The sequence below is a fragment of the Halichoerus grypus genome, chromosome 5, assembly GCF_964656455.1.
Source record: "Halichoerus grypus chromosome 5, mHalGry1.hap1.1, whole genome shotgun sequence".
NCBI lineage: Eukaryota > Metazoa > Chordata > Mammalia > Carnivora > Phocidae > Halichoerus > Halichoerus grypus.
In genome coordinates, this window is record NC_135716.1 from 144144721 (window position 1) to 144171325 (window position 26605).

Consider the following 26605-nt stretch of genomic DNA (forward strand, 5'->3'; position numbering starts at 1 on the left):
CACACTGCACTCTTCCTAAAATTTAAATAACATTACCTCTCTCCTCCGCATAAATATTTCAGCGGCTTCCCATTCCCTCAGAATTAAGTGCAAACTCCTTACCACAGTTTAAGGAACCCTCTCTGATCTGGTGTTTGCCTACCTTTCCAGCTTCCCTTCTCACTACTATGTCTCTAAGAACCCCAGCCATATTCTGCTGGCTTTTAATTCTTCTCAATTGCTTTCCTCTCACTCACTCCAGGGCCTTTGCACAACGTGTTCCTATTCTTTGGATCTCTTTTCGTCTCGTATTCATTTTCCTGCCTTTCCTACTTCCTTTTAGATTATAGTTTAAACATCCTCTGGGATTTAGGTTTCCTACACACTCGGTCATTTACCTCCATAGAAGGCAAGAAATTTGCCCTTTACATCCTGAAATTCCCTATCAAAGCACCTATCACACTTTATGATTACTGCTTTATTGTCTGTCTCCTTTGAAAGACAGTAAGTTCTAAAAGGGCAGGAACTGTGTCTTGCTCAGAGTTGTCTCCCTAGTCCTCAACCTGGTTCAAAACAGACATTCACTAGATATTTTTTAGATCACTTATTAATATTAGAAAGCCCTCATATTTTGTCTTCAAGACAGTTCATCATACCTCTCTTCAAGACCTAGCTATTTTTTTCTTTTTCTTCTAGAAGCTTCTAGAGAAGGATAATTGTGAATTGAATGTCATTTAAAATTTTTTAGTCCCTTTAACATTTTCAAGATTTTACTGCAATTAAAATAAAAATGTAAGTGAAAATATGAATATTCACACCACAGGCCCCTCCCCTGCTATCCCAATTCAACAGGGTTTAAAGTGCTTGCTTGCTTTCTCACATGCAAAAAAGTGTGATTATAACTACTTGCATCCTCAAATGACACTCTGGCTTTTCAGTCACTCCAGGATCCGGTTCAAAAATGGCCTTCCTTGTTTTCTGTAGCCTTTTGTGGCTCCTTTCCAGTTTTTATCACAGACTTTGTTTTTCTCTGCTTCCTTCTCTGCTTCCTCTTCTCAGCTCCAGGCACAGCTTCCTCTGTCATGTTCTATAAACCTGCCACTGTTGATGAGTCTTTTTATGTGCCATCTGAATTGGCCGGCTCTGTCTCATTACCTCTTGGGTTCTGTCTCAGATATCTATGGCGAAAATTTTTTCTTTACCTATTACTTTCTCACCCCTTTTTACTCATTTCTTAATTTGGTCACTGAATTAACTCTTCAAACACAGGGCAAAATTGAATGCCCGCACTTTGCCACCATCAAATTTTGTCTGCTTTGTTTAGCGCTGCAGCGCCCAAAGCAGTACCCGGCACCTGAGAAATAGCACATGTTTGTTGAATAAATGAAATATCTTGGCGTGTACTCTATAATAGGTGGCTTGGCTTCGTTTACATTATTTTTGGTCCTCATGTACCAGAGATGAATATTTGAACATCATTGAGTACTTAGAAGTTAATAACAGTAAAATTTTCTTTCAATATATACACTGGAACCTGATTCAGTTATAGGCATTCTTTCTTGGCAGGTTCTTTCTTTCTTTCTTTCTTTCTTTCTTTCTTTCTTTTTGGTTGTTGTTCAAAAATGTAAGAAGAAGGATTTGTTTTGTTATTTTCATTCACAAATTAAGACTAAACTTCCTTTGGGTATAAGTCCTGTTCTATGTTCTATAATACAGCCTTTAATCAGTACAACAAATATACTTACTTCATTTAAATGTACACAACAGTAATAAATTCACTCTGTAAATCAAATTGCTGGTGTTTGCAAGTATAGGTAGCAAGTACTAGGCAAGAAGAGTTCTGTGGTCCAGGGGAAAAGACCCTAACGGAGAGCAGGGAAAATTTCTGTGTACTGACACTAATTTAAGATTTGGGATACGTGGAGATTTTAGTGAGTGCTGGGTTGGCACGAGGGGGTTGATGGGATGAGAAAGGTTAGTTGGTGGACTTCAGGGTTCTGGAAGAAACCAGGGTGAAGGCATTAGGAGATGAACCGAATTAACAAATATGTAGTGAGATAAAGAAAAGGCACCAGGATCTTGGGAAATGGTGGGGAAAGAACCTAGAAGCATGAATTAAAGGAAATTGAAGGGGGAAAATTAGCAAGGGCCAGGGCTTGGATGGCAGAGTCAAGGAAACTAAAGACGCAGCCCCCGGGTGCTAATGCTAAAGGTGGAAAGAGAAAGCAAAGCAAGCAGGCCTCAAAGGGAAGAGGAATGCTTAAAGGTAGAAACGAACAGTGGTGGGGTCCTCCCGTAGAGGGCAGAAACCGAGTGGGTAGGATTCTCCCTCAGAGAGCAGAAACAGAATCCTGAGCCAAACGATGCAGCAGTGTGGGTAGGTGGGTCAGCATCGGGAGGGGAGCAGAGATCCAAGGCGTTCGAATGCGTCTGTGGCCGGCATGGGATGCAGCCTGGGTTTTTCGGAGGTTTTCGTAGAGAGCGCTGGGATTTAGAGTATGGGTCCTAAAAATACGTTTCAGACGCCCAGGGTTTTTCAGTGTTAAGAGTTTGGTAGAGTTCGGTCACGTTTGGTGGGTGCAGGTGGCCAGTGACGGAAGGAACATTCAGTGAGGGCTGGGAGTCAATTTCAGCCGGGTTGGGGTGATGTCAGTGGGACTTGGAGGGATTTGGGTCGAGTTACGTGGGGGTGATTTTCGGCCCGGGTGGGTCCATGTGCCCGGTGTGGGCATGAATTGAGGTGGGCGTTGGGGTGTATTTCAGGCAGCGCGGCGGGCGAATTTCCGTGGGCTGACTGCGGCGCATTTCAGGCCGCGCCGGCGGCGAAGTGCAGCCGCAGCCGAATGAATCCCACCCGGGATGGGGTACGTCTCGGGCGGGCGGGGGCGAGCCAGGCCTGGAGGGGAGTCCCGCTGGGGCTCTGAGCAGCTTCGGGGTGCGAGGCGGGAGGAACCGCCGTCAGGGCTGGGCCAGACCGACGGCGTGGGGACTTCGGGGACGTTCAGTGCAGTGAGCTGCACTTCGCCCCCGCCCGTCCCGCTCCCGCGGGGACCTGTTGCTGGAGAAATGGGCGGGCGGTGGCAACGGCCGAGGACCCTCCCTCACCTCCGCCCGGGCGTCTGGGCGGCCCTTTCACCCTAGAGACGCGCCGCAGCGCGGCCCCTCCCTTTGCTGTCTAAGTGGAAGAAAAAAAAAAAAGTCGCCCCCCCGCCCCCAACCACCACCCGCGCCCGTCCTCGGCGAGCCTGGGGCGGCCCGGGCCGCTTCCGGGAGCGGAGGCGCGGCCCCGCGGGCCGGAGGAGGCGGAGGCGGAGGCGCAGGCGGAGGAGGAGGCCAACATGGCGGCGCGCAGGGCTGGGCCGGGCCGCCGCCGCGCCTGAGCGCCCCACCGCCCTCGCTCGGCTCGCGGCGTCCACGCCCGCGCCCAGCCTGGCCCGGCGGCTGCAGAGCGCGCAGGCCGGCAGCGCAGGGGTCCGCTCGGGCGCGGGGGCGGCGCGGAGGGAGCGCCGCGCGGCCCGCCAGGCCGGAGAGCCGTAGCTTCGCTGCCCGCCGGCCGGCGCGGCCCGGAGGCCCGAGCCATGGAATCGGAGGAGGAGCAGCACATGACCACGCTGCTGTGCATGGGCTTCTCGGACCCCGCCACCATCCGCAAGGCCCTGCGGCTAGCCAAGAACGACATCAACGAGGCCGTGGCGCTGCTCACCAACGAGCGGCCAGGCCTCGACTACGGCGGCTACGAGCCCATGGACAGCGGCGGCGGCCCCAGCCCCGGGCCCGGCGGGGGATCTCGGGGCGACGGCGGCGGCGACGGCGGCGGCGGCCCCTCCCGCGGCGGGAGCACCGGGGGCGGCGGCGGCTTCGACCCCCCGCCCGCCTACCACGAGGTGGTGGACGCCGAGGTGAGGAGGGCGACCGTGACCCCGCGAGAGAGGCCACTGGCCGGAATTCCATGGGCAGGGGGACACACCCCACTGGGCTGGGAGTGCGGAGGGCGTTTAGGGGGCGGGGGTTAGCTCGGAAACCGAGAGAATGGAGCCCCGGACTCGGCGAGGGCGGAGGTCACCGGACCGGGGTCAAGTGGGGAGAGGGACCCCTAGGGGAGGAGCTGAATGGGCTTTAGGGACGCGGGGTAGGGCTGCGCGGCAGGGTGTGGAGGGGTCCCGTGGGCTTCGGGCTAAGCACGCCGCAGGGCCGGCGGGTCGGGGATAGGAGGAGGGTCCAAGGCTAGTAACCTGCGATGGGCGAGAACTGACGCGTTAGCCTGGAGTGTGTGATGGGGAGGACGCGTGTATCAGTGGTCAGAAACGGGGTACTAGTAGGCTAGGCTAGGGTCGGCGATTTCGTGGCTTCGGCTTTCAGTGAGAGTGGGGGAGGCACCAGGTTCGGAGTCAGAGAAAAAGTGGGATGGGCCAGCCAGAGTAGTGGCCTTTGCTAGGGTCAGGGGAGGACTGCTGGTGTTAGGAATGAGATTTGGGTTTTAGTCAAGGGCCAGAAAGAGAGGAGATTGGACAGGGTCTAAAAATGAAGAGGGACTGGGCACGGACGCGGGATGACAGGAATTGATACAAGGTGGGGGAGGGGGCTAGCTGCAGTAAGGTCTGGATTGGGGGGACCGACGTTAATAAGGCCAGGTGGGCATTGGAAAGAGGAGGTTAGAGGTCAGAGGCCAGGTCAGGAACAGGCACTGAGGAGGCCTGGAATTCATTGGAGGGTGAAACTGGGACCAGGTCTAGGTAAGGAGAGTACTGGTCATAGGCAAGGTCAGAAATGAGAGAAAACTAGAGGTGAAAAGGGATTGCAGTCATACTGAGGGTGCTGTGCAGAAGGACAGGGAACAGGGTGGGAAAGAAATGAGGAGTGGAGGAGTCTGTTAAGGAGAAAGGGCCATCTAGGCGAATGGCTCTGAGCACAGATCTCAAGTCTGGGTGGAGAAAATCAGGCCTGTTTGGGATGTGAGCAAAGAACATGGGGAAGAAAACCGACTTTAACCAATTTTTAAAAAGATCAACCAGAAGCACCAGGGCCTGAGAAATAATTGCTTTGCAGGAAAATGGCAGCTCATGTCAAGAATTTTGGTCAGATTCGTTGGATAGTGCATTTTGGGTGGACAAGTAGAGCAGCTTGGCCTGATCCCAGAAGAGCTCAGAGCTCAGATTAGTGGGCTTGTGTTTTTAAATGGAGATATGAGTTTGGTTAATTCTTAAGCTAAGCCTTCTGAAAGAATTTTTCCTAAATTGTGTTCTATGCTTTTAATTACGTGCTTTTGCAGCAGTCGCTTGGGCTGAATGAAGTAGCTTGGAAAAGAAGGTGGCACTTCAAAAAAGCAGGTTTCTTCACAAGATTTCTTAGGTTCCCAGACTTCCACGCACTTGATTGATTGCCCTCAGTTACGCTGTAACTTGGCTGTATCATTGACTAGTGTATGAAAGCAGAGATTGTTACTATTCCTCATTTAGGACAACAATCCCACATAATTAAGGAACTGTACTTAAGTCACTTTAAGAAATGAGCTTCTCTTTTCGAGTCCCCATCACTCCTCTACTTGCTCATTCCAGTTTTGACCCAGTTTTGAAATCAAGAAAGCCATTGCTTTCTCTGAAGGTATTGGTATAACTGTGAAATTCAGTGTATCCTCATTTTGTGAGAAATTGTATTCTTTTTTTCCTTGGTCACACCTTTTCATTGCCTATAATTGAAAAATTAAGTTAAATAATGCTTGGTGGTACTCCAACATTAACTGTACTGCCTATAGATTTAAGTACAAAGAAATGGGCCTGGCTTCTTTTCACATGAATGACAGGCTGAGGAGTTTGCTTTCAGGTAAAATCCAGAGAATCTGTATCTTTTTGAAGAATGATGTCAAGTTTTCATTTGCTCTTGCCCTGTGGATTTGGCCTGGGGAGGCTCGAGTCCAGGAGGGGCTGGTGGCTGAGGCTGCTTTACCCAGAAGCATATTGGCAGGCTACAGGCAGACACACTACTGGTACACAGCGAGCCTGGGGAGAACGTTTAACCCAGTTTCTGCCTGTGCTTTACAAATCTCCTGCCCGCCACCTGTGCACCTCACTGGTTGGTCATCTTGCTATAGACATTGGGAAACTGAGCCTTTTGATCCTGGGACCTCGGACAGGGTGCTCGTTGTTGAACATCTCCAACGTGTCGGGCACTGTATTAGGTGCTTTATACATTCTTTTAATCCTCAGCGAGATAGTTCATAACATCACTGCTTTAGAGATACAATTCGTTGGTGGCAGTCTGGATTTGAACCTGAGCTCCTTGATTTCAAGAACAGTGTGCTTTTTACTCTTCTCTACTTGTGGTTTTAGGATCAAATTCATTTTAGGATAAGAAGGAAAAATAAAGGCGGGGGAGACTATTTTGAGGCTGCTGAACAAGTCTAGGAATGATATGGCAAGCACTGGATCATGGCATTAGGAGTAGAATGATGGGTGGAATGAAAGAATTAGATCCTTTAAGTGGAAGGCTTTAGAAATTAGTAATGTGTTCAGCTCCTTTGTTTAAATAGACAGACTGGCAGGGCTCAAAGGGGAAGTGACTTGTCCCCACAGAGCCAGTTAATGGAAGAAATGGGACTAGAACTCAGGTCTTCTCCCTGCATGGCCCATGCACTTTCTCCCTCCCAGCTATACCTTTCAGATGAAGAGGGGTCAGGATGTAGCAATGGGTTAATGGGGAGGAAGAAAAGGGAAGTGTAACAAACCAGGTGAAGTTTGTCAGCTCTTGTGTAATCTACCTGTTTTATTTCTTAAAAAATGAGTACCTGATTTTAAATTCTGTAAAGTTATTTTTGATGCACAGGAAATTTTGGCTTTAGTGTCCTCTTCAAAACGTTTGGGAATATACAGATTAAAATATAAATGTTGAAAAAAGAAAAAAATGACTACATTTTTATTTGTCATTTGGGGACAGCCAGTAAACATTCAGTGCCTTCCATGTCCCCGAGGGGGTGGGAGTAGAGTAGTGAACATGAAGGTTACATTCTAGTGGCTCTCAGTGCAGGCCTCTTCATTTTACAAGCAGTAACTTCCCAAGGTCATGTAGTTAGGTAGGTAAATCAGTTTAGTAATTTGGGCCCATGCTGTAATTAGGATTTGGTTTAAAAATTAAAATTTGGAAAATAAAAGCAGTTAACTTCTGGTTCAGAAAAACCAAGAAGAATGCAGATCAAAAATGCCCAGATATCTAACAGGGGGAAAAAAAACCCCAGAACACCCACATATCTAAGAGAACACATAAAACCGCTCAGAAAGCCACCTTTTCAATATCCTGCAATTAAGTGAAGGTATTGCTTTGCACAAGTTGTGTTTGGTCGTTACTGCTCTTGTTGGATAAATGTAATTCATGGTCTCAGTGTCTGGAAGGCATTTTGAGAAGCTGTCCAGCTTAAACTTTGAATAGCATTACTTCAAAACCTGTCCAAGGCAGATAAGAGTTTGTTCTATTATTTAGGAGATTGAAATCTCAACAGCTGCTCTAAATAACTTATCCAGATGTTTAACACCCCACTCAGAATTCTTCACTGTTGGGGCGCCTGGGTGGCTCAGGTCATGATCCCAGGGTCCTGGGATTGAGCCCCGCATCGGCTCCCTGCTCAGTGGGAAGCCTGCTTCTCCCTCTCCCACTCCCCTGGCTTGTGTTCCTGCTCTCGCTGTGTCTCTCTCTGTCAAATAAATAAATAAAATCTTAAAAAAAAAAAAGAATTATTCACTGTTTTTTACCCTGCTGGCCTCTGCTAAGGGCATGCCTACTACTGGTTCTGTCCTTCACCGAGCTGGAGAGCTGGGAGAATCCATCTTCTAAGCAGTGTGATCCTGTTCAGGGGATCAGTAGAAATCAGTCAGGTGCTGTTGTGGGCATCTAACACAATTTAACAATTGTGTAATGTAACTTACTCATTATTGTCTTAACTTTTAGAAAATACTGAAATAGATTTTTTTTTCAAGGAGATTTCAATTAACAGCTAGAAATACCTTTATTAGCTGTCTAGTTCTGTGATAACTAATCTTCCTAGAAGTGACATTTAATACTGTGATCTTACAAATATTGGGAACTCTTATTTTGTTCCCATTTTAATGTGGACTTTCCTTCTTGAGGTATTTTGTCAGAATTATTTCCAAGATTTCATTGCTTTTTTGTTTCTTTTTAGAGCCCCAAAGTTGGTCCTGCTCTAATATATCTAAATCACATTAATTTGTAGTTCTTTAACTTACCTCATTTCTGCCTCTTTTTCTTTCCTTTGATAGTATGTGGTAATTATAAATGAATTAAAATTTTAATATCAGTCCTTACATTAAAGTTTATATTAAAATTCATGTTCTTTTTCCCCTGGAATATAACAATCCTAGTACATTTGAATGTGGGATAAATATCAAATAAATTTTAATTATTAGTGATTTGAATACATGATCTTACAAATCATGGCTTACTATGATTTGATTAAAAAAAAAAAGGAAGAATCCATGTAAAGGTTTTAAAGTAAAAAGTAAAATAATTCCAAAAAATCAGTTGAAAGTGATGAAATAAAAATAGGGAATCTGCAAGGTTAATTAATTAGCATAGCCTAATTTTTACAACAAGAATTTCTTTATAATCTAGTATATGAATCTCCTTTGGGAATTAGGCCTGTGAGTTCATCTAACAGTTGAATTCTTACTTTGTAATTACCTGGCCATATGCTGTTAGAATGAGTGTAATTTGGCACAAAGGAAGTACCTTTTGTATGTTGGTGAGTGTAGTTCTAGTGAAATCATAGTAGGTAGTGACAGTTTATACACCATAATAATGCTGTTAGCTTAAAACCAGGTGCAATATCAGAAAAGCAAATTTTTTAATGTTTTAACAATTTGAAGAAAGGATTTCAGCTTCAGTACAACTTAAATAGCAGATATCAGTGTACTACATACTTTTGTACTTACTGGCCAAATATCATGTAACATTGATTTTATTGGAATCCGAGTGTGAAGATGAAAATTTTTCACTTCTAGTAAGAACTGTTGTATTTAGAAAGATTTAGCCAAGTAATACTTTTTATATCTGGAGTTCAGTTTTCCAGGAATTTTTTCCCATTTGGAACCCCAGAGAGAAATAAGTAAACACATAAATACATAAGATTGAACCATTTCAAAACATCCCCACATATTGAGTGCATTCACTACATGCGTTTCACTTATGTATTGTTTTTGGGTTTTTTTTGTAGTTCAAATAAATTTTAATATTAGGTTTCCTATCAAATTAGAAGTGGCAGAGTAGAAGGGTTTGTAGCAGTCCCAACACGAGGTGATGAGCATTTAGAAAGCACGTTTGACAGTAGTGAGAAGTGACAAGCAGCAGCTCTGTGGTAAAGGAGGGGACAGGAAAACTTTCAGAGAGGACTCAAGCAAAGCAGGCCAGCTAGTGTGTATGGGGCCGTATGAGACAGCTTTGTGTGCTTCACGACCCCAGAGGATAGCTGATTTTAGTGATGCCGCACCCAAGAAAATGTTCCAGTACGCTCTGTTTAAGAAGGGTCAGGAATGTGTGGTACAGTTTAGCAAGGTTTTAGTTTTTAAACAAGAGAATGAAAGAAGAAGGTTGGGTGCATAAAGAGGTAAGTTTCAGGTACCTGGGAAATTCAGACACGTAGGGCATTTCAGTCTAAGGATTCTGGATTGCTCAGGCACTGCTAAGAAAGTTGTGCTTCGTTTTCAAAAGAGTAAATGTTTTATCTCACCTACCTTCTGGGGAGTTTTAGTTTCTTTTTTAGGTTTGTAATTCTCATTCTCATTATTATCATGGGAATTTTTATTGCTTAGTATTGGAACTTTTTTTAATCACAGTTGATTTATGAACATTATTTATTAATTAGCATATTAGCAGTTAGAGTTATCATTTATTGTTTATTGTTGATAATCTCAGTGGTGAGTTTTTGGCAACGTATTTTGTACCCATTTTGTTTTTATGATAGGTTTATGAGTTCACTTCTCTATCCAGGAGTGGGAAACCTAGCTTCCATTATTGGTGGCTTATATTTTTTATTCGTGTGTGTTTGTGTGTGTGTGTGTGTGTGTGTGTGTGTAAGGGAAGTGGAATGTACTTGTTTTACCAGTTAACTTTAAGCTGGTTAATGGAACATAGAATTGTAGTTTTGGTTTATTTTTGTTTGTTCTGAAGAGAAGAGCTAAACACAATTAAGTCCAAATTTTACCCTGATAACCTTTCCAGAAATTGAAATGCTTCAGCCACAAAGCAGAGGTCTGTGGAATCTTTTCCCAGGACTGAGTTGAAGATTTGATTTTCCTCTTACAGATAAATAGGTGCCCCCCAAAGTCTTCTCACTTCGGAAGATGAGCTTCCTTGTTCCAGCCCCCAGTTTGCTTTCGTGTGGTATCTCAGCCAGTTATTTGTGTTACAGAATTCAATTGACACTATTTAAGATGCTTTCACTTAAGTTTAAGGTGTTTATGTTAGGAATATTTTATAAAAAAAAAAAAAAAACAACTTAGTAAACAACATGGTACATTCTTTATCAGTAGGTTTCCAAAATGATTTCTGAAATTAAAATCTTTTTCAGAAAGACTTATTGGTCAGACATTCTGTTGCCAAGACTCTTCAGTTTCTGCTTTGTGTGCTTTTAGAATATAGCTTTTTCTAAACAGGTCCGCATTTTTTTTTTAATTTTTTGCTTCCCCCCTCCTTTTCATTTCTCACCCCTGTATTGTCAGTTTTGGTGGAAAATTTAATTGCTTTCTGAAACCTGTAGTTGGAAATCTACAGTGAAGCATTTTGGTAACTATTTAAAATATACTTCAGATCTTAGAAAATATGAAGGTATATTCTACACTGCAAATGGCAATGTCATCTTGCAATTGTTTAATTTATTCTGGATTCTTTATTTTCTTTTCTTATCCAATAGCCTGTTAATTGTTTAATTTATTCTGGATTCTTTATTTTCTCTTCTTATTGAATAGCCTCTTAATTCTGACCTAAGTGTCTCTCCTGCCCCTTCTGTCTGTCCCCACTGTTACTGCTCTGGCTTTGTTCATGTTCCTTTCTTACCTTTTCTCTGTGCCATTCACTGGCGCCAGAATGATCTCTCTACAATGCAGATTCTAGTCACGTCACAGGATAACCTTGCTCAAAAATGTTTGGTGCTTCCTCATTTTCTATAGGTAAAACCAAACTTCTTTTCTTTCAAGGTCTCCATACTTATCCATCTGGTCGTACCTCCTGACTTCCAGTTCCATGCTCTGCTTTGCAGTTCAGGGGCCATCTCTTGGCCCACTCTCACCCCCAAACCCCAGTTTCCATCTGCCTGGCTAACACCAATTCATTCTTAAAGGTGAACTCCAATGCTGTATCTCCTTAAGGTGAAAGTAAAGCAGTGATCATATTTTAGTTAAAAAAAGATGTGTTTACCTTATATGTATCTGTCTTTCCGTTAGGCTTGAGGAACAGTCGGACTCTCTTTATCTCTGTGACTCTGGCACCCCAGCTCACAATATCTGATTCGATAGAGAGACAACTGAATGAATGGGTGGAAAGAAAATTTTAGATGAAATAAATAGTCAAATGACATTTGAAAGAGTATTGCACCAGTGGTTTGGGAGGTGGTACATTTTGTTCAGGGTTCAGTTGCCTGCTAACGTTATCACTGGGCAAGTCAGTTTGCCTCCCTGAGCCTCAGTTTTCCCATCTATAAAACTGAGGTCTTTGACTATACCTGTGGTTATTTTTTTTTCATTCATTCATTGACTTCTTTGAGAAATTAAAAGCCAAGAGGTCTCTCAGAAAATATACACACTTAATTTTTAAAGTAAGCTGGCGCTGAAGTATTAATACTATTATTTTTGGGTGATGGGACCACAGGTGATTCTGTTTCTATTTTTTCATTTTTAATGAACTTCTAAAAAGTATATAAACTTTATTTTAAAAGACCAACAAAACTGTGGTGTTCATTAAAATGAAAGTAGCTTTAAAAAAAAGACTAAAGGATTTCACAAGTCTTAGGAAAATTTTGCCTAGACTCCAAAATTATTTTAAAACTTTGCTATTGAGGAAAATTAAATATTAAAATGGTTTAATTTGTGTTTTATCTAGCCGAAATATAGAAAAAAGGATATTACTTCCTAGCATATCACTGGGAATAATTTTCTTTTAATCTAGAATTCATATTGATTATCTACTTACTAGTTTCCATTTATTTCTAGTTATAAGAAAACTGTGGCCTGGAAGATGTGATTCAGTAGGACTTTCCAAATTTGGGTCCGAGGTTAAGCTTTATTTATTTATTTATTTATTTATTTTATTTATTTATTTTAAATTTTATTTTATTATGTTATGTTAGTCACCATACAGTACATTATTAGTTTTTGATGTAGTGTTCCATGATTCATTGTTTTCGTATAACACCCAGTGCTCCATGCAGTACGTGCCCTCCTTTAGCTTTAATGGAGTTTCTATTTAGTTGCTTTTCCTGTGCTGCTTTTCTGCACGCTCTCCCCTGCCCTCGATTATCTCAGAGCATTTTGCCTTGTTAATTGGTTTTAGCATATTCTTTTGGACGACTCCAGTGTGTTTTAATTGGCCTTTGGATTGCTTGCCAGCTTTTAAAGACCCTCAAATGTCTCTGACTGTATTTTGAAAACAGCCGTGTTTAGAGCAGAGGGGTTTTTGTTTGTTTTGCTTTGCCAAAGGTATGGAATAGAGGTGCACATCTGGCCAGCACAGCCTTCCCTTGTCACCTCTGTGTCCTGTGACCTAAGCAGTGTTACTCAGGATTGTTGGGCTCTTGGTAGGCTCCAGACCCAATCTCATCCATTGTTTCCAAGAAGCATTCCACTCACTTGACTTTTTCTGTCATTTATATATACTTTAATGTACAGTGCTCTCTCGTGTCTTTTTGCAATTTTTAAAAGGGTGAGATGGCTATTTCTGGTATTCTTATTAAATGGAAAATCGTTAAGAAGTTCTCAGGATAAAAACTCTAGATTTATATGAAATAGTGATACATTCAAATTCCAATGGTAAAAACAGATATTAAACTAAAAATGTTAGAGCAACAGAACAGTTATTAGCCCATATAATAAAATAGCCATTCTTTCAGTAGGTTTTTATTGAGCACTGATTGTGTGCTAGGCACTGAGCTCAGTATTGGGAATGTAATGGTGAACCAATCACACATAGTCCCCTCTCTATTATAGTTTCAAGGCCAGTAGATTTCTTGTGCTCTAAGTGTAATAAATTGTGATGTTCTAATTCAGAAACTAGAGGCCTTGAAGAATTGTGGGTTAAATATGAAAGAGCTGACATCTATCAAAAGCATTTGAATAGTGCCTCAAGAATTTTTTGTGATGTAATTTGATTTATAGTGGTATCCATTGCCAGGAAACCAAGTGGTATTTTTCTCAAGTGATACTTCTTTAGCGCCATGGAATGTACCGAATTTGTATTTATTTACTTGTTGGATTTTTAATATTAGTAGTTGATGTTTCTCTCAACTAGTATCTCTTCTGAGAATGGCGTTAATTATTTCAGTCAAATGCTGTTACTTTCTGTCCAGAAATCATGAATGTATATGTTTTTCCCAGAAACGAGAAATTAGGAATTGGTCTGATTTCAGGCTAAACATCCCTTGTGATGGTCAGTAATACAAAAGAAGCTATTTTAAAGCTAGAGCAATGTGGTTGGTTTTAGAAAGATTTATGATGGTAGAAATAGCAGTAACTCTGTAATGAAAACTTGTCTGGGATTAGTAACATAAGAAATCCTTAATTTATTATTAGTATTTTGGGGTTTGTGGTCAGTTTTATGCTGGAGTGGACTGTCTTTGCTAAAATAATACTTAAAAAATATTAGTAATTCTCATTTTGTAAGATTTACTCTTCATGGTATTTCCTTCATTTGAAATGTTTTGTTGAATTATAGTAGCACAGATCATCCTATATTTCATTAGTTTGTACATCCTGTTTGTTTTTGAGAAAATGGCAGTTATCTATTGAGCAGTTGGTACTATCAGTATTGAAATTATGCCCCTCAAAATATATACATACATATACACACACACACACACACACACACACATAAAATATATAAAATTTGTGTCATAAAAACGATTGGTTCATGTTACATGTGTTCTCTGACGTCTGTAGAGAACAACAAGCGGGTCCTGTTTGCTATTCATTACTTTGACGTTTTTATGGTGAGAATATAAAACATATCTGTGGTAGAGAAATTCCAAGCATTTGTTAAGGGGGGATCAAAGATGAGGATCAATGCAGAATTACCAGGGATTCACCCAGTTCATATTATAATATGGGAGACTAGTATCAAGAATACTTAGCAAGATACACTTTATAAAACAGAAAAATTATCTGTAGAACTATTTCCTGCCTTCCCCTCTCCCTATTCTAAGCAACAGAATTGAAAGTTGTAAATTTAAGGATTAAAATGGAAGATTTGCTCAGAGCTGGAAGGGACCATAGGGATCTTGTGGTGTTAAAAATCTTGTCAATTTAGGGATGAGGACCTTGACCCTGGATCATGAGCAAAGTCCGGAAGGGAGCATAGCCTTCCACCTCTTGATGTGTGTTTTGTGTTCTTTACCACGCTTTGTGGCATGAGGAAGTCTGACTGCAGGTCATCTTTAATATATCCTTCCTCATAAACTCACTGTATTTGAATCACTGCTGTTTCCTCTGTTAGATATTAGTTTGGATTAAGTGGGCAGACTTGACATTTGATCCATTTTTCCCCCTTAAACTTTTTATCTTGCTTTCTCATTTAGCATTTTTTAATGTCCATGGGTACTGGTGTTTATAGAAGGTGGTAAGGGTTGAGGAAGGGAAGGCTGAGCAGTGCTGTCACTTGTGAAGGTGTGTGTCTGTCTACTTAGCGTCCTTGTACAGCTGACAAAGATTACTGAACTCCTGAGTCTATCCACAGTTGCACCCGTGCATTGGGTACTTAAAAATAAGCCTAATAGTCAATATGCAAATCTCTTGAAATGCTATGCCGCCTAATTTTTTTTAAGTGTGTATCTTTTACTTCCTTAAATTTTTTTTTCTCGGGGCGCCTGGGTGGCTCAGTCGGTTAAGCGTCTGCCTTCAGCTCAGGTCATGGTCCCAGGGTCATGGTCCCAGGGTCCTGGGATCGAGCCCCGCATCGGGCTCCCTGCTCAGCAGGAAGCCTGCTTCTCCCTCTCCCGCTCCCCCTGCTTGTGTTCTACTCTCGCTGTCTCTCTGTCAAATAAATAAATAAAATCTTTAAAAAAAAAAAATTTTTTTTCTCTGTGTATCAAATACAGTGTTTATTATAAATATCAACTGGGATGTATTATACACTTGTAGGTTTGAAATTAAACATTTTGAATGATAACTTGGAAAGGTATTAATATGCTAAAAACGTAACAGTTGCCTCAGATGATTTATTTTAATGAACACAGAAATAAAACAGTGTATATTGATTAACTCTTAGAGAATAACTTCAAAAAATCAGCCTTAAAATATGCCAGGGTTTTTTTGTTTTTGTTTTTGTTTTTTAACGACTCCTTGCCTGTGCACATGCCTTTTCTCCTACCCAGCATGTCCTCCTTGTCCCTCTTTCCCCTTCTTTAGCCATATTGGACTATGGGAGTTAGTCCGCAGTGCTGCCTGTGTGTCATCCACGTGATCCCTGCACTCGATCCTTCCTCTACAAAGTAGATTTCATACAGGCGCGCAGTTGACGGAGATAGGTAATGAACACTATCCTTATTTTGGTCCAGCCAGTCCTGGGGCACTCCAAATGCTAACCTAGGGCATGCACTGTCAATCAGATTTGCTAACGGTTTGCTAGTAGGGCTTGAGACCTTCCACTCTTTTACCCCCATTTATTCTTCTGTTCTTCCGAGTTAAAAGTCCCTCCTTGACTTTGAATAGAGACTTATGTTCCTCTGCCACAGCATTTATCTGTCACATTGGAATTACTCATCTACTTGTCACCCAGACTGAACTGTGGGTCTTTTGAGGACAGGGTCTGATCTTCTGCATTTCCCATGAAGTTCAGGGTAACACTCGACATAGGAGATACTAAATTAAATGAAAGAATCTGATCTGGAAAACACAGAGTTCGCATCACCGTTCTGGAACACATTTTCCTTCATTCAAGTGTATCACGTCGCCTCTGAAAGCTAATCTTGCCTCAAATAACCTCCATAGCTTGAAGGCAATACCAGCAGTTGGGTCGTCCTGGAGCAGATTTCTGTTGTGGTATTTACCTTGTTTTACAGTTTGTGGAAAGGAACTTTTTTTGAACTATTGCCAGTCATTAAAACGGGCATGTTGGACGTAACACATGAAATTTGAACTTTGGTATTCAGTACCACTCCCTGTGCTTTATAAATTGTCCTATAGCTCACATAGAAAAATATTGCACTCAGGAAAAAACATGATGGCTGCTAAAAGAAACAAACCTTTTTTTAGCCTTAGGTAGGACTGATCGCCAGTCTGTTTTTAGTTTTGTTACATGGCTTTGTTGAGCTCTACTTCAGTAAGGAGAAGATTATTGCAGAGATTGTCATTTTTGGAGAAGAAAGGGAAAACATGCAATCAGTGGAATTAAAACAGGAAACTGATTTTTATTGTTAGTTTTTGTTTCAGCTTGTCCTATTTATTTGTTTCATTTATCACAAATAATAATAATGATGTTACTATTAATCTAAGCAAGTTTATTTTGAAAGAAAGCTATTAAGATGTTGTTCATTTTTTACCCCTCTTTTCTCATCCCAATATCGGGGTGGGGGGGGGAGATGTGTAGAGGGGAAGTAGGAGGAGGAAAGAAACAGTAGTATGGGAACCATTTGTTTAACACTGAACAAATATTTATTGAATGCCTTTGGCTCTAGTCTGGCCTCTGGTTGCTAAAACACAGTTCCTGCTTTTAAGGAGCTTACAGCCATTGCAGTGGTTTTGAATGGTGGGTAAGGATGGCCAGCACCAGATCAGAATCGGTTGGGCTGCTTTTTCAGAATAGCTTATCCCCAGCAGAGCCTCCAGCCATCCTAGGAGATTCTGCCGGAGTGGGGAGGATTAGGTAAGAGTACTTAATAAAGTGTTAGAAAAGGTACATGTTCTGAGGTCAACTACAAATCCAATGTGGATGTAATTTGGTTTGTATATTAGCTGTATTTTCCCAAGTTTTCATCTTGAACGATTTCCAACCTACAGAAACAGCAGTACGATGAACACTTGTGTACCCTTCACTTTGATTCAACATTTGCAAACATTTTGTCACATTTGCTTTAGCTCTCCTCTCTCTGAAGGCACACACACACATACAACTGCACGCGCGTGTGCACACACATACACATATACACTTTTTTTTCCCTGAACCTCTTGACAATAAGTTATAAACACCATGACACTTGACTCCTGAATACTTCAGTATGGATCCCCTAAGGGCAAAGACATTCTCCTACAGAACCACAATACCATTATCTCAGCAAGGGAATTTAACAATGATATATTAATATTCTCCATTATTTAGTTCATATTTAGATTTCCCCACTTGTACCAAAAATATCCTTTGTAGACATTTTAAAATATAACCCAGGATTGAATCAAAGATAATGCATTGCATTTAGTGATTATGTCCCTTTAATGTCGATTCTAGAATAGTCTTTATATCTCTTTAGTCTTTTGAGACTGACATTTTTAGAAACAGCCCAATTCTCTTACTGTATTTTTTAAAGATTTTATAATTGAAAAATACACAAGGAAGTTTTATCATTATCTATTAAGGTAATAAGGAAAACTGAACAAAAGTATTAACTTCTTCCATGACATAATTTGTTCCCCTTTAGTATGACTGTACTTTCAGTCATCTTTATTCTGTTATAGAATTTTAGCATTTTTAGAGCCAGAAGGGATCTTGGATCTATAGGTAAGCATTTTCATTTTATAGATGAAACTGAAGTATGGAGATACCAAGTCTCGCCTAAGAATGTAGTCTCAAAATGTTATAAGCTCCTGGTCACTTGGACATATTTAGTCAGAGGCTCTGGGATTTTCTGGGGATGTCGAAGAGAATCAGGTATCAGATAAACGTTTAGACATTGGAAGTAGGGTGGAGACAGGATGTAGCTCCTGTCACTGAGTAACATGATCTAACTGCGACGCCAAACCTGTAAGTAGATAAAGTTTAACACACCTCAGTGTCTGATGTTTGGAAATAGAGGAAGGCACTTTAGTTGTGCTACTCTCTCTCTTTGGTGGCAGACCCTCACCCACACAGTTCTCTGTGCCTAGAGTCCCTTCCCTTCTCTTTTACTTCATAAGGATTTATCAGGTGCTTAACATCCATCCATTCACCAAAATTGATTGAGCACCTACTCTGTATCAGGGACTGTTGGAGATAATGCAACAAATAAAACAAAAATTCTGCCCTGGTGAAGCTTATATTCTAGGTTTGGGGAGGCGGATAACAAACAGGATAACTAAGTAAAGCATGGAATGTCAGATGAAAAGTGCTCTAAAGAGGAAATCTATCGCTAGGGCAGTTTCTCTAGGAATCTTTTATGTGATTTTTATTTAAATGTGCGGGGTTTTCAGTGACCTACCAAATGGAGGAAAGTCATCTTGATCGTGGCTGTAACACAGCGTACTTACTTGTCTGCCCGGTCTGGGTTGCAGTGGGTGTGAAATAAAGGTGTGTTGAGTTTTGCAAAAAAAAAAAAAGAAAAAAGAAAAGTGCTCTAGAGAAAAACAGAGCAGGGAGGGGCAGGGTGAGCATGCTGGACTGGGGCTGGGTATGGCAGGGCTGCTCTTAAAAATCGGTTATTCAGGGAAGGCTTCACTGAGACGCCATATTTGAGCAAAGACCTGAAGAGGGTGAGGGAGCAAGCTGCATGGTTGTCTGAGGGGTCAGCACTCCCAAGCCAGAGCTCAGTAAACTTGTTCTGTAAAGGGCCAGATAGTAAATATTTTAGGCTCTGCACGTCATACAGTCTCTGTTGCAGCTGCTCAGCTCTACCTTGTAGTGCGAAAGCAGCCATGGATGACATCCACCAGTAGGAGGGTCTGTGTTCTGATACAACTTGATTTACAGAACGAGAGAGTGGACAGTACTTTGCCAACTCCTGCTAAGCACAAGGAAGGCAGGCCAATATAGCTGGAACTTAGGAAGGAGGGGAAGAGCAGGAGATGAAGTCAGAGCTGAGAGGGCAGATCCTCACGAGGGCCTCAGAGGCAACTGTGATGATGCCTTTTTGTCAGAATGAGGAAGGCAAGCCTTGAGGGTTCTGAATAGGAAGATGACATGATCTTGTAGGAAAGATCCAGAGTTTGTAATTGGGCATATTAATTTAAGATGCTTATTAAATATCCTAGTGGAGGTATCAAAGAGGGAGTTGGATGGATGCCTGGAGTCAAAGGAAGATGTCTATACTGGAGCTAAACTGTGAGAGCCTTCAGCTTAGAGATGGTATTTAAATCATTAGACTAGGGCACCTGGGTGGCTCAGTCAGTTAAGCGTCCGACCCTTGGTTTTTGCTCAGGTCATGATCTCAGCGTGGTGAGATTAAGCCCTGCGTCAGGCTCCATGCTCAACGGGGAGTCTGCTTGAGATTATTTTCCTCTGCCCCTCCTCCCACCTGCACACACATTCTCTCTCTCTCTCTCAAATAAATAAATCTTAAAAAAATAAAAATTAAAAATTAAACCATTAGACTATGCGTTCTCAAAAGGGCTAGTAGCACTCCAAAGGAGACAAAAATTAGCTCTTGAGGGGTGAAAAAAAAATCTTAGCTATTACAGTGGTTTGCTCCAAATCCCAACCCTATCCAACACAATTTTATTCTGCAGTATTTAATTAACAGAGATGGGATGATTGGGGAGAAAGTGTTGAAAAAAACTCCTTGAAGGAGTGATAATGAAAACAAGGTTGAGAAACACCACCTGCACAGTTGAAAATCCACATGTAACTTTTGACTCCCCCAAAACTTTACTCCTAATAGCCTGTTGACCTTAACTAATAACTTAAAAAGTTGATTAACACCTATTTTGCATGTCTTATGTGTCATATACTATATTTTTACAATTAAATAAGCTAGGGAGGAGATGTTATTTCAAATCATAAGGAAGAGAAAACACACTGACAGTACTTACTGTATTTATCAAAGTGGACCCATGCAGTTCAAACCTGTGTTGTTCAGCGTTCAACTATATAAGATGACAACTTCTCCCGAAAACCTTGTTTCTATATAATCTAAATACATGAATAACCACTAAGAGTTATGAAAGAAAGGGACCATGAGAAATGTCAGCTTTTGTGGAAAAGTTAGGAAATTCTCTGCTACTTATAACAGAATGAACGTGAATTCCAAGAAAAACAATTTGCGAACAGGCTTGAGACACAATGTATTAGTAACTTGGGGACTGCCTGCACACTTGTCCATCATCCCTCTTTTTCCAAGAAGCAGTCAGTATTTTAGGAATCATTTTCTCTAGTCTGAAATAACAGAAGGAGTGTCAGATCTGCACATTACTGTCTCTGAATTACTTTGAAAAAGACTGACAATCTCAAGATTTAGTGAATGTTATAAATTCATGACTTGGAAGGGCACCTGGAGGGCTCAGTCGGTTAAGCGTCTGCCTTTGGCTCAGGTCATGATCTCAGGGTTCTGGGATGGAGCCCCGTGTCGGCTCTCTGCTCAGCGGGGAGTCTGCTTCCTCCCTCTGTCCCTCCTCTCTCTCTCTTTCTCTCTCTCTCTCTCCCCCCATAAATAAAATCTTTAAAAAAAATAAATTCATGACTTGGGATCAAATCTTCATGTTTTCGTGTTTTTCCTTAAGTGCTTAACATATATGATGCGATTTGTTTATTTTAGATAATCTGATTTTAGAAATCATGGAGATTAGGCATCTTCATTTTTCCGTACATTAATCGGAAATGTAGACACTCTCTTGAGTACATTGTTGGCTAATAAAATAGCTCAGTAATTGAATTTAGTGTTAAAAGAAACTTGATGCCACATTTCCAGCCTCCTCTCCTTTAAGTTGAGTAATTTTCTTTATCTGTATTTGTTGAGTCAGTGGGCAGATAGGAGGTTATCTCTAAACTAACAGGCCATGCCTACTTGAGTAGGTTTTGCTTCTTTGAACAAAGAAGGCTTAAATTTTAATAATACATTCTTGTTGAGTTCAAGACTTTTTTAAAACTTGAAGGTAGTTTTCTAAAATAAATATTAAACTCTTAATAACTTAAAAGTTTGTGCAATGCTATTTTAAAGCTCATTTGGAAGGGTTAAGTAAATTATATTGTTTTGTGTACTCAGCCACCAATTAAGGTAGTGCCTATATTTACATTGGTTTATCTGCACTTTTCAAACCAGCAAGTTTCTGGATATGGGTAGTGACATATATGAACATACCTAATTGTAAATATAAAAGGAAAAATATTTTTGTCAAAATAACCTACTTGTTCAATCTAAAGATCCTCGCTAAACTGTGGAGGTAGATTTACACTATATAGTGACAGCATTTGCCCATTCCATGAAAAACTTTATGACTTTACTTCCAACTTTCTAAGTTGGAAATACGTAGTACTGAGTATTAAGTTGCCCTTTTAAGTAAGTAAATAGTAAATAGTACGCCTTATTCTGAACAGTTTGCCAATAGATGAAATTGTAATCACAGCTATTTGAATTTCTAGCAGGTTTATAGCACTATGAAGTATTACGGGAGTTACAGAAGCTTTGTTTATATTTTCATTTGTATTTTTGGGCATAAGTAAGATTATTTAGGAAATAGCCTAAATTATATATCCAACAATGTTAATTGTTTTGATTTTAGTCCTAAACTGGCCTATTCAGAAACCATAATTTAACAACATTAACTCATCTATTATTTTTCTTAGGTGATGAAATAAGTACACAAGATTCAGTGTTGTTAGAAAATTTTCAGGTTAAAAGTGACATTCAGGAATTGTTTGCAAGCTCATTTCTCTATTTATTGCCTTAGTGACAGAATTGTGCATCTCTAACAAATGCTGAATTTACATAAATGTTGTAAAATACCTTTTAAAAGTATGTTAAAATGTTAAATGAAATTGATGGAATATCATAATAAAGACATTGCTTCAAGTGGTCAAAAGGCTGAATACTGAGGTTTTATTAATATGCTTGAAAACTAATACTGGTTTTGAAATAATACTCTCCATAAGCCTCTGTCTGGAATACCATTTTCCCTTAAACTTCTTCAGCTGTGTACACACCCCTTCCCACTGCAGATGCATGCACAACATCCACAGGCTAGCTTGGATGCCCCCCTCCCTGCTCTGCTTTCACATGTCCTGACCTTTAAAGACAAGAATTGTGTCTTTATCTGTGTGTCCGATGCTGAGCACCTTGGCTGGAACCTAGCAAATTTTTGATAAATGTATTTCTAATCAATTTAGAACCAGTAATCGTTAATGGTTACTTGAGTATCATTTGGATGTGGCATCTTATGAGAAATTAGTATATTACATTTCTTAGTTCTTATTAAAAGCCCAATACCGTATTTCCGTTGGGAGCTGTTTTGCAATAGGACAGTTCTGAGCTGCTTTGCGTGTGTTCTCTTGCTCAATAGGTAATTTTTGCCAAGGACAGGCTCTACTCAAAGTGATGACTCAAAATACTAAACCAACCTGAAAATGGATTCATGTCACTATTGCCTCCTCTCTTGTGGTTCCCTATGTCTTTGTGTTGGCAGCAGCCTCCTCAAAATGTAAAGCTGCTCTGTATCATTCGTTAAACCTACTGTACACCATGTCTGTTCTCTTTTTTTTCAAGACCAAGAATGTTAACTGCTTAGGAGGCAACATGAGATTTTTTGCCTCTTATATCTCAAATATATTATTTTTTAAATTGCTGTTTTAAAACTGTCAAATGGGCATATGTATCATTTTCATTATAGATCATTAGGTACAACTCTGTGTTGTGAAAATCTTAGATATGTTTATATACTTATTCATGTTTAGTGACTATAATCATTGAATTCCTTAATCAGCTTTTTAAAATAACAGCCTTATTGAGATACAATTCATATACCATAAAGTTCAGCCTTTTAAAGTATGCAGTCACAGATTTGTGCAACCATCACTACTCTTTTAGAATATTTTAATTGCCCCCTTTATGTCCAATAACAGCCTCTCCTTTTCTCCCTCCTCCCATCCTCTGGCAACTACTAATCTACTTTCTATGTCTATGGATTTGCCTATTCTAGACATTTATATAAACAGAATCATAGAGTATGTGGCCTTTTGGTCTGGCTTTTATTTATCATAATGTTTTTTAATGTCATTCATTTTGTAGCATGTATCAGTATTTCATCTATTTTTAGGGCTAAAAATATTCCATTGTATGGATATACCACATTTATTCATTCATTAGTTTTGATGACATTGGGTTTTTACCACTTTTTGACTTACTGTCAGCAGTGCTGCTGTGCACATTCATATACAAGTTTTTGTGTGGACATATGTTTCATCTCTCTAGGGTATACCTGGTAAATATATCAATGAGTACAATTGCTGTGTCCTGTGGTAACTATGATTAACTTTTGAGGAATTGACAGTCTTGCAAAGTGGCTGCACCATTTTATATTACGACCAGCAGTGTATGAGGGTTCCAATTTCTCCACATCCTCACCAATACTTACTTATCTTTTTAATTTTAGTCATTCTAATTAATGTATGTGAAGATGGCATCTTTAGGGTTTGATTTGCATATCCCTGAGGACCAGTAATACTGAGCATCTTTTCATGTGCTAATTATTGGCCATTTATATCTTCTATCTTCTTTGGAGAAATGTCCATTCAGATCATTTTTTGGGTTTTTTTTTTTGGTAAGCTACATGCCCAACGTGGAGCCCATCGTGGGGCTCAAACTCACCACCCTGAGATCGAGACCTGAGCTGAGATCAAGAGTCGGATGATTAACCGACTGAGCCACCCAGCGCCCCCATTTACCCATTTTTTATTGAGGTATTTGCTTTTTATTGTTGAGTTGTAAGAGCTCTTATTTATTTGTTTATTTAAAGATTTTATTTAATAAGAGCTCTTTTTTAGATAAAAGTCTTTTATCAGATATGAAATTTGCAAACATTTTCTTTTTTTGCAAACATTTTCTAACAATTCTATGATTGTCTTTTCACTTTTCTAATGATGTCCTTTGATACATAAAAAGTTTTTAGTTTGATGAAATTCAAAATTCAACATTTATTTTTTTCTTTTGACATTGTGTTTTTGATGTCCTATCTAAGAAATAATTACCAAATCCACGGTCATGTAGATTTATTCCTGTGTTACATTTTGAGTTAATTTGTGTATGAGGTAGGGGTCAAGTTTCATTATTTTGCTTGTGTATATTCAGTTGACTCAGCACCATTTGTTGTAAAGGCTTACCTTCATTGAATTGCTTTTATGCCTTTGTCAAAGATTAATCAAATTGTATTGTCACTCTTGTTGAAAATCAATTGACCACAAATATAAGGGTTTTGTATTTTTGAAATCTCATCAATTCAGTTCCTTGATCTGTATGTTTATCTTTATGCCAGTACCAGATTGTCTTGATTACTATAGCTTTGTAGTACATTTTTTTTTTTTTTAGATCCTCAAACTTTATTCTTCTTTTTTAAGATTATTTTGGCTGTTCAGGGCTTTTTGCATTTCTGTGTGAGTTTTAGAGTCAGCTTATCAATTTTTGCAAAGAAGCCAGCTGGAATTTTGATGCTCATTGTTTTGAAACTATAGACTAATTTGGGAGTTATTGTCATCTTAACGGTATTAACTTCCAATCCATGAACAAGGGATGTCTTTCTATTTATTTAGGTCTTCTTTAATTTCTTTGCCGTAATGTTGTGTTTTCAATGTATGAGTCTTGTACTTCCTAAGTATTTTATTCTTTTTGATATTATTGTAAATGGAATTTTCTTAATTTTATTTTAGGATTGTTCATTATTAGTGTATAGAAATACAGTTGAATTTTACATATTGTTATTGTATTCTGCAACTGCAACCTTGCTGAACTCATTTATTCTAGTAGGGTTGTTTTGTTTTTTGGTGTATTCCTTAGAATTTTCTGTATACAAGATTGTGTCATCAGTGAATGTAAATAGTTTTCTTCTTCCTTTTCAATATGAACGAAGGCCTTTTATTTCTTATTTTGCCTAAGTGCTCTGGCCAGATACTCCAGTACAGTGTTGAATGGAAGCTGTGAGAACAGGCATCCTTCTTTTTCTTGACTTCAGAGGAAAGCATTCAGTCTTTCACAATTAAGTATGATGTTAATTATAGACTTTCTTAGATGCCTTTTATCAGGTTGAGGAAATTCCCTTTTTGTTGCATATGTTTTTATCATGAAAAGGTGTTGGATTTTGTGAATATTTTTTCTGGATCTATTGAGATGATCATGTGTTTTTTGTCTTTTATTCTGTTGTGTAGTATATTGATTGATTTTTGTATGCTAAACGAACCTTGCATGCCTGGGATAAATCATACTTGCTCACGTGTATAATCCTTTTTATATACTGCTGGATTTGGTTTGCTAGTTTATTATGAAGGATTTTTGTATCTGTATTCATAGGGATATTGATCTGTCCATAGTTTTTTCTTTTTCTGTGATATCTTTGTCCATTTTTTAAAACTGTGGTAAAATAGACCTAACATAAATTTACCATTTTAACCATTTTCAAGTATAGTTCTGTGGCAGTAAGTACATTCTATTGTTCTACGACCATCACACCATCCGTCGCTAGAATTTTTTCATCTTCCCAAACTGAAACTATATACTCAGTATAACAGTAACTTCATATTCTCCCTTGCCTCCAGCCCTTGGCAACCACCATTCTATTTTCTGTCTCTATGAATATGACTACTCTAGTTACCTCATATCCATGGAAACATACAGTATTTATCCTTTTGTGACTGGCTTATTTCACTTAGCACTAATGTCTTCAGAGTTCATGCATGTTGTAGCATGTATGAGAATTTCCTTCTTTTTAAAGACTGAATATACTAATGCATGTATATACCACATTTGGTTTATCCATTCATTCATCAAGCATCCATCAATGTGGTGAAGTATCTCTGGTTTTAATATCAGAGTAATACTGACCTCCTAAAATAAATTGGTAAGTGTTCCCTCCTTTCCTTTCTTTTTTTGGGGGGTGGGGTAAGAGTGTGAAGGATTGATGTTAATTCTTCTTTAAGAGTTTGGGACAGTTGATTGGTAATGGCATCTAGCCCTGGGCTTTTCTTTGTGGGAAGCTTTTGATTACAAAGCACTCCATTTACTTGGTATAGGTCTATTCAGATTTTGTTTCTTCTTGAGTCAGTTTTGGTGGTTTATGTCCTTCTAGGAATATATCCATTTCATCTAGATTATCTAATTTGTTGGCATGTAATCATCAATAGTATTCCTTATAGTCGTTTTTATCTCTGTAAGGTCAGTGTTGATAGCCCCTCTTTTGTTCCTGATTTTAGTAATTTGAGTCTTCTCTCATTCTTTCTTGGTCAGTCTGGCTAAAAATTTCTCCTTTTTGTTGATCTTTTCAAAGAACCAACTTTTGGTTTTATTGTCTCTATTGTTTTTTCTATTCTTTCATTTATTTCC

At 39.8% G+C, this 26605-nt stretch overlaps 1 protein-coding gene across 3 annotated transcripts in view; it reads left to right on the plus strand.

Moving 5' to 3' along the window:
* The first annotated feature begins 3195 nt into the window (after positions 1-3195).
* The window catches only part of USP24 (ubiquitin specific peptidase 24), a 134203-nt gene continuing 110793 nt past the window's right edge, over positions 3196-26605 (plus strand). For 2 of the 3 annotated variants that reach the window (XM_078073094.1, XM_078073095.1), the window contains exon 1: positions 3200-3878. In XM_078073094.1, coding sequence (XP_077929220.1) covers positions 3558-3878 — 321 coding nt within the window. In that variant the 5' untranslated portion in view covers positions 3200-3557. Of the gene's footprint in view, positions 3879-26605 lie in introns of all 3 variants that reach the window. The other variant, XR_013448171.1, reaches the window with a different exon arrangement.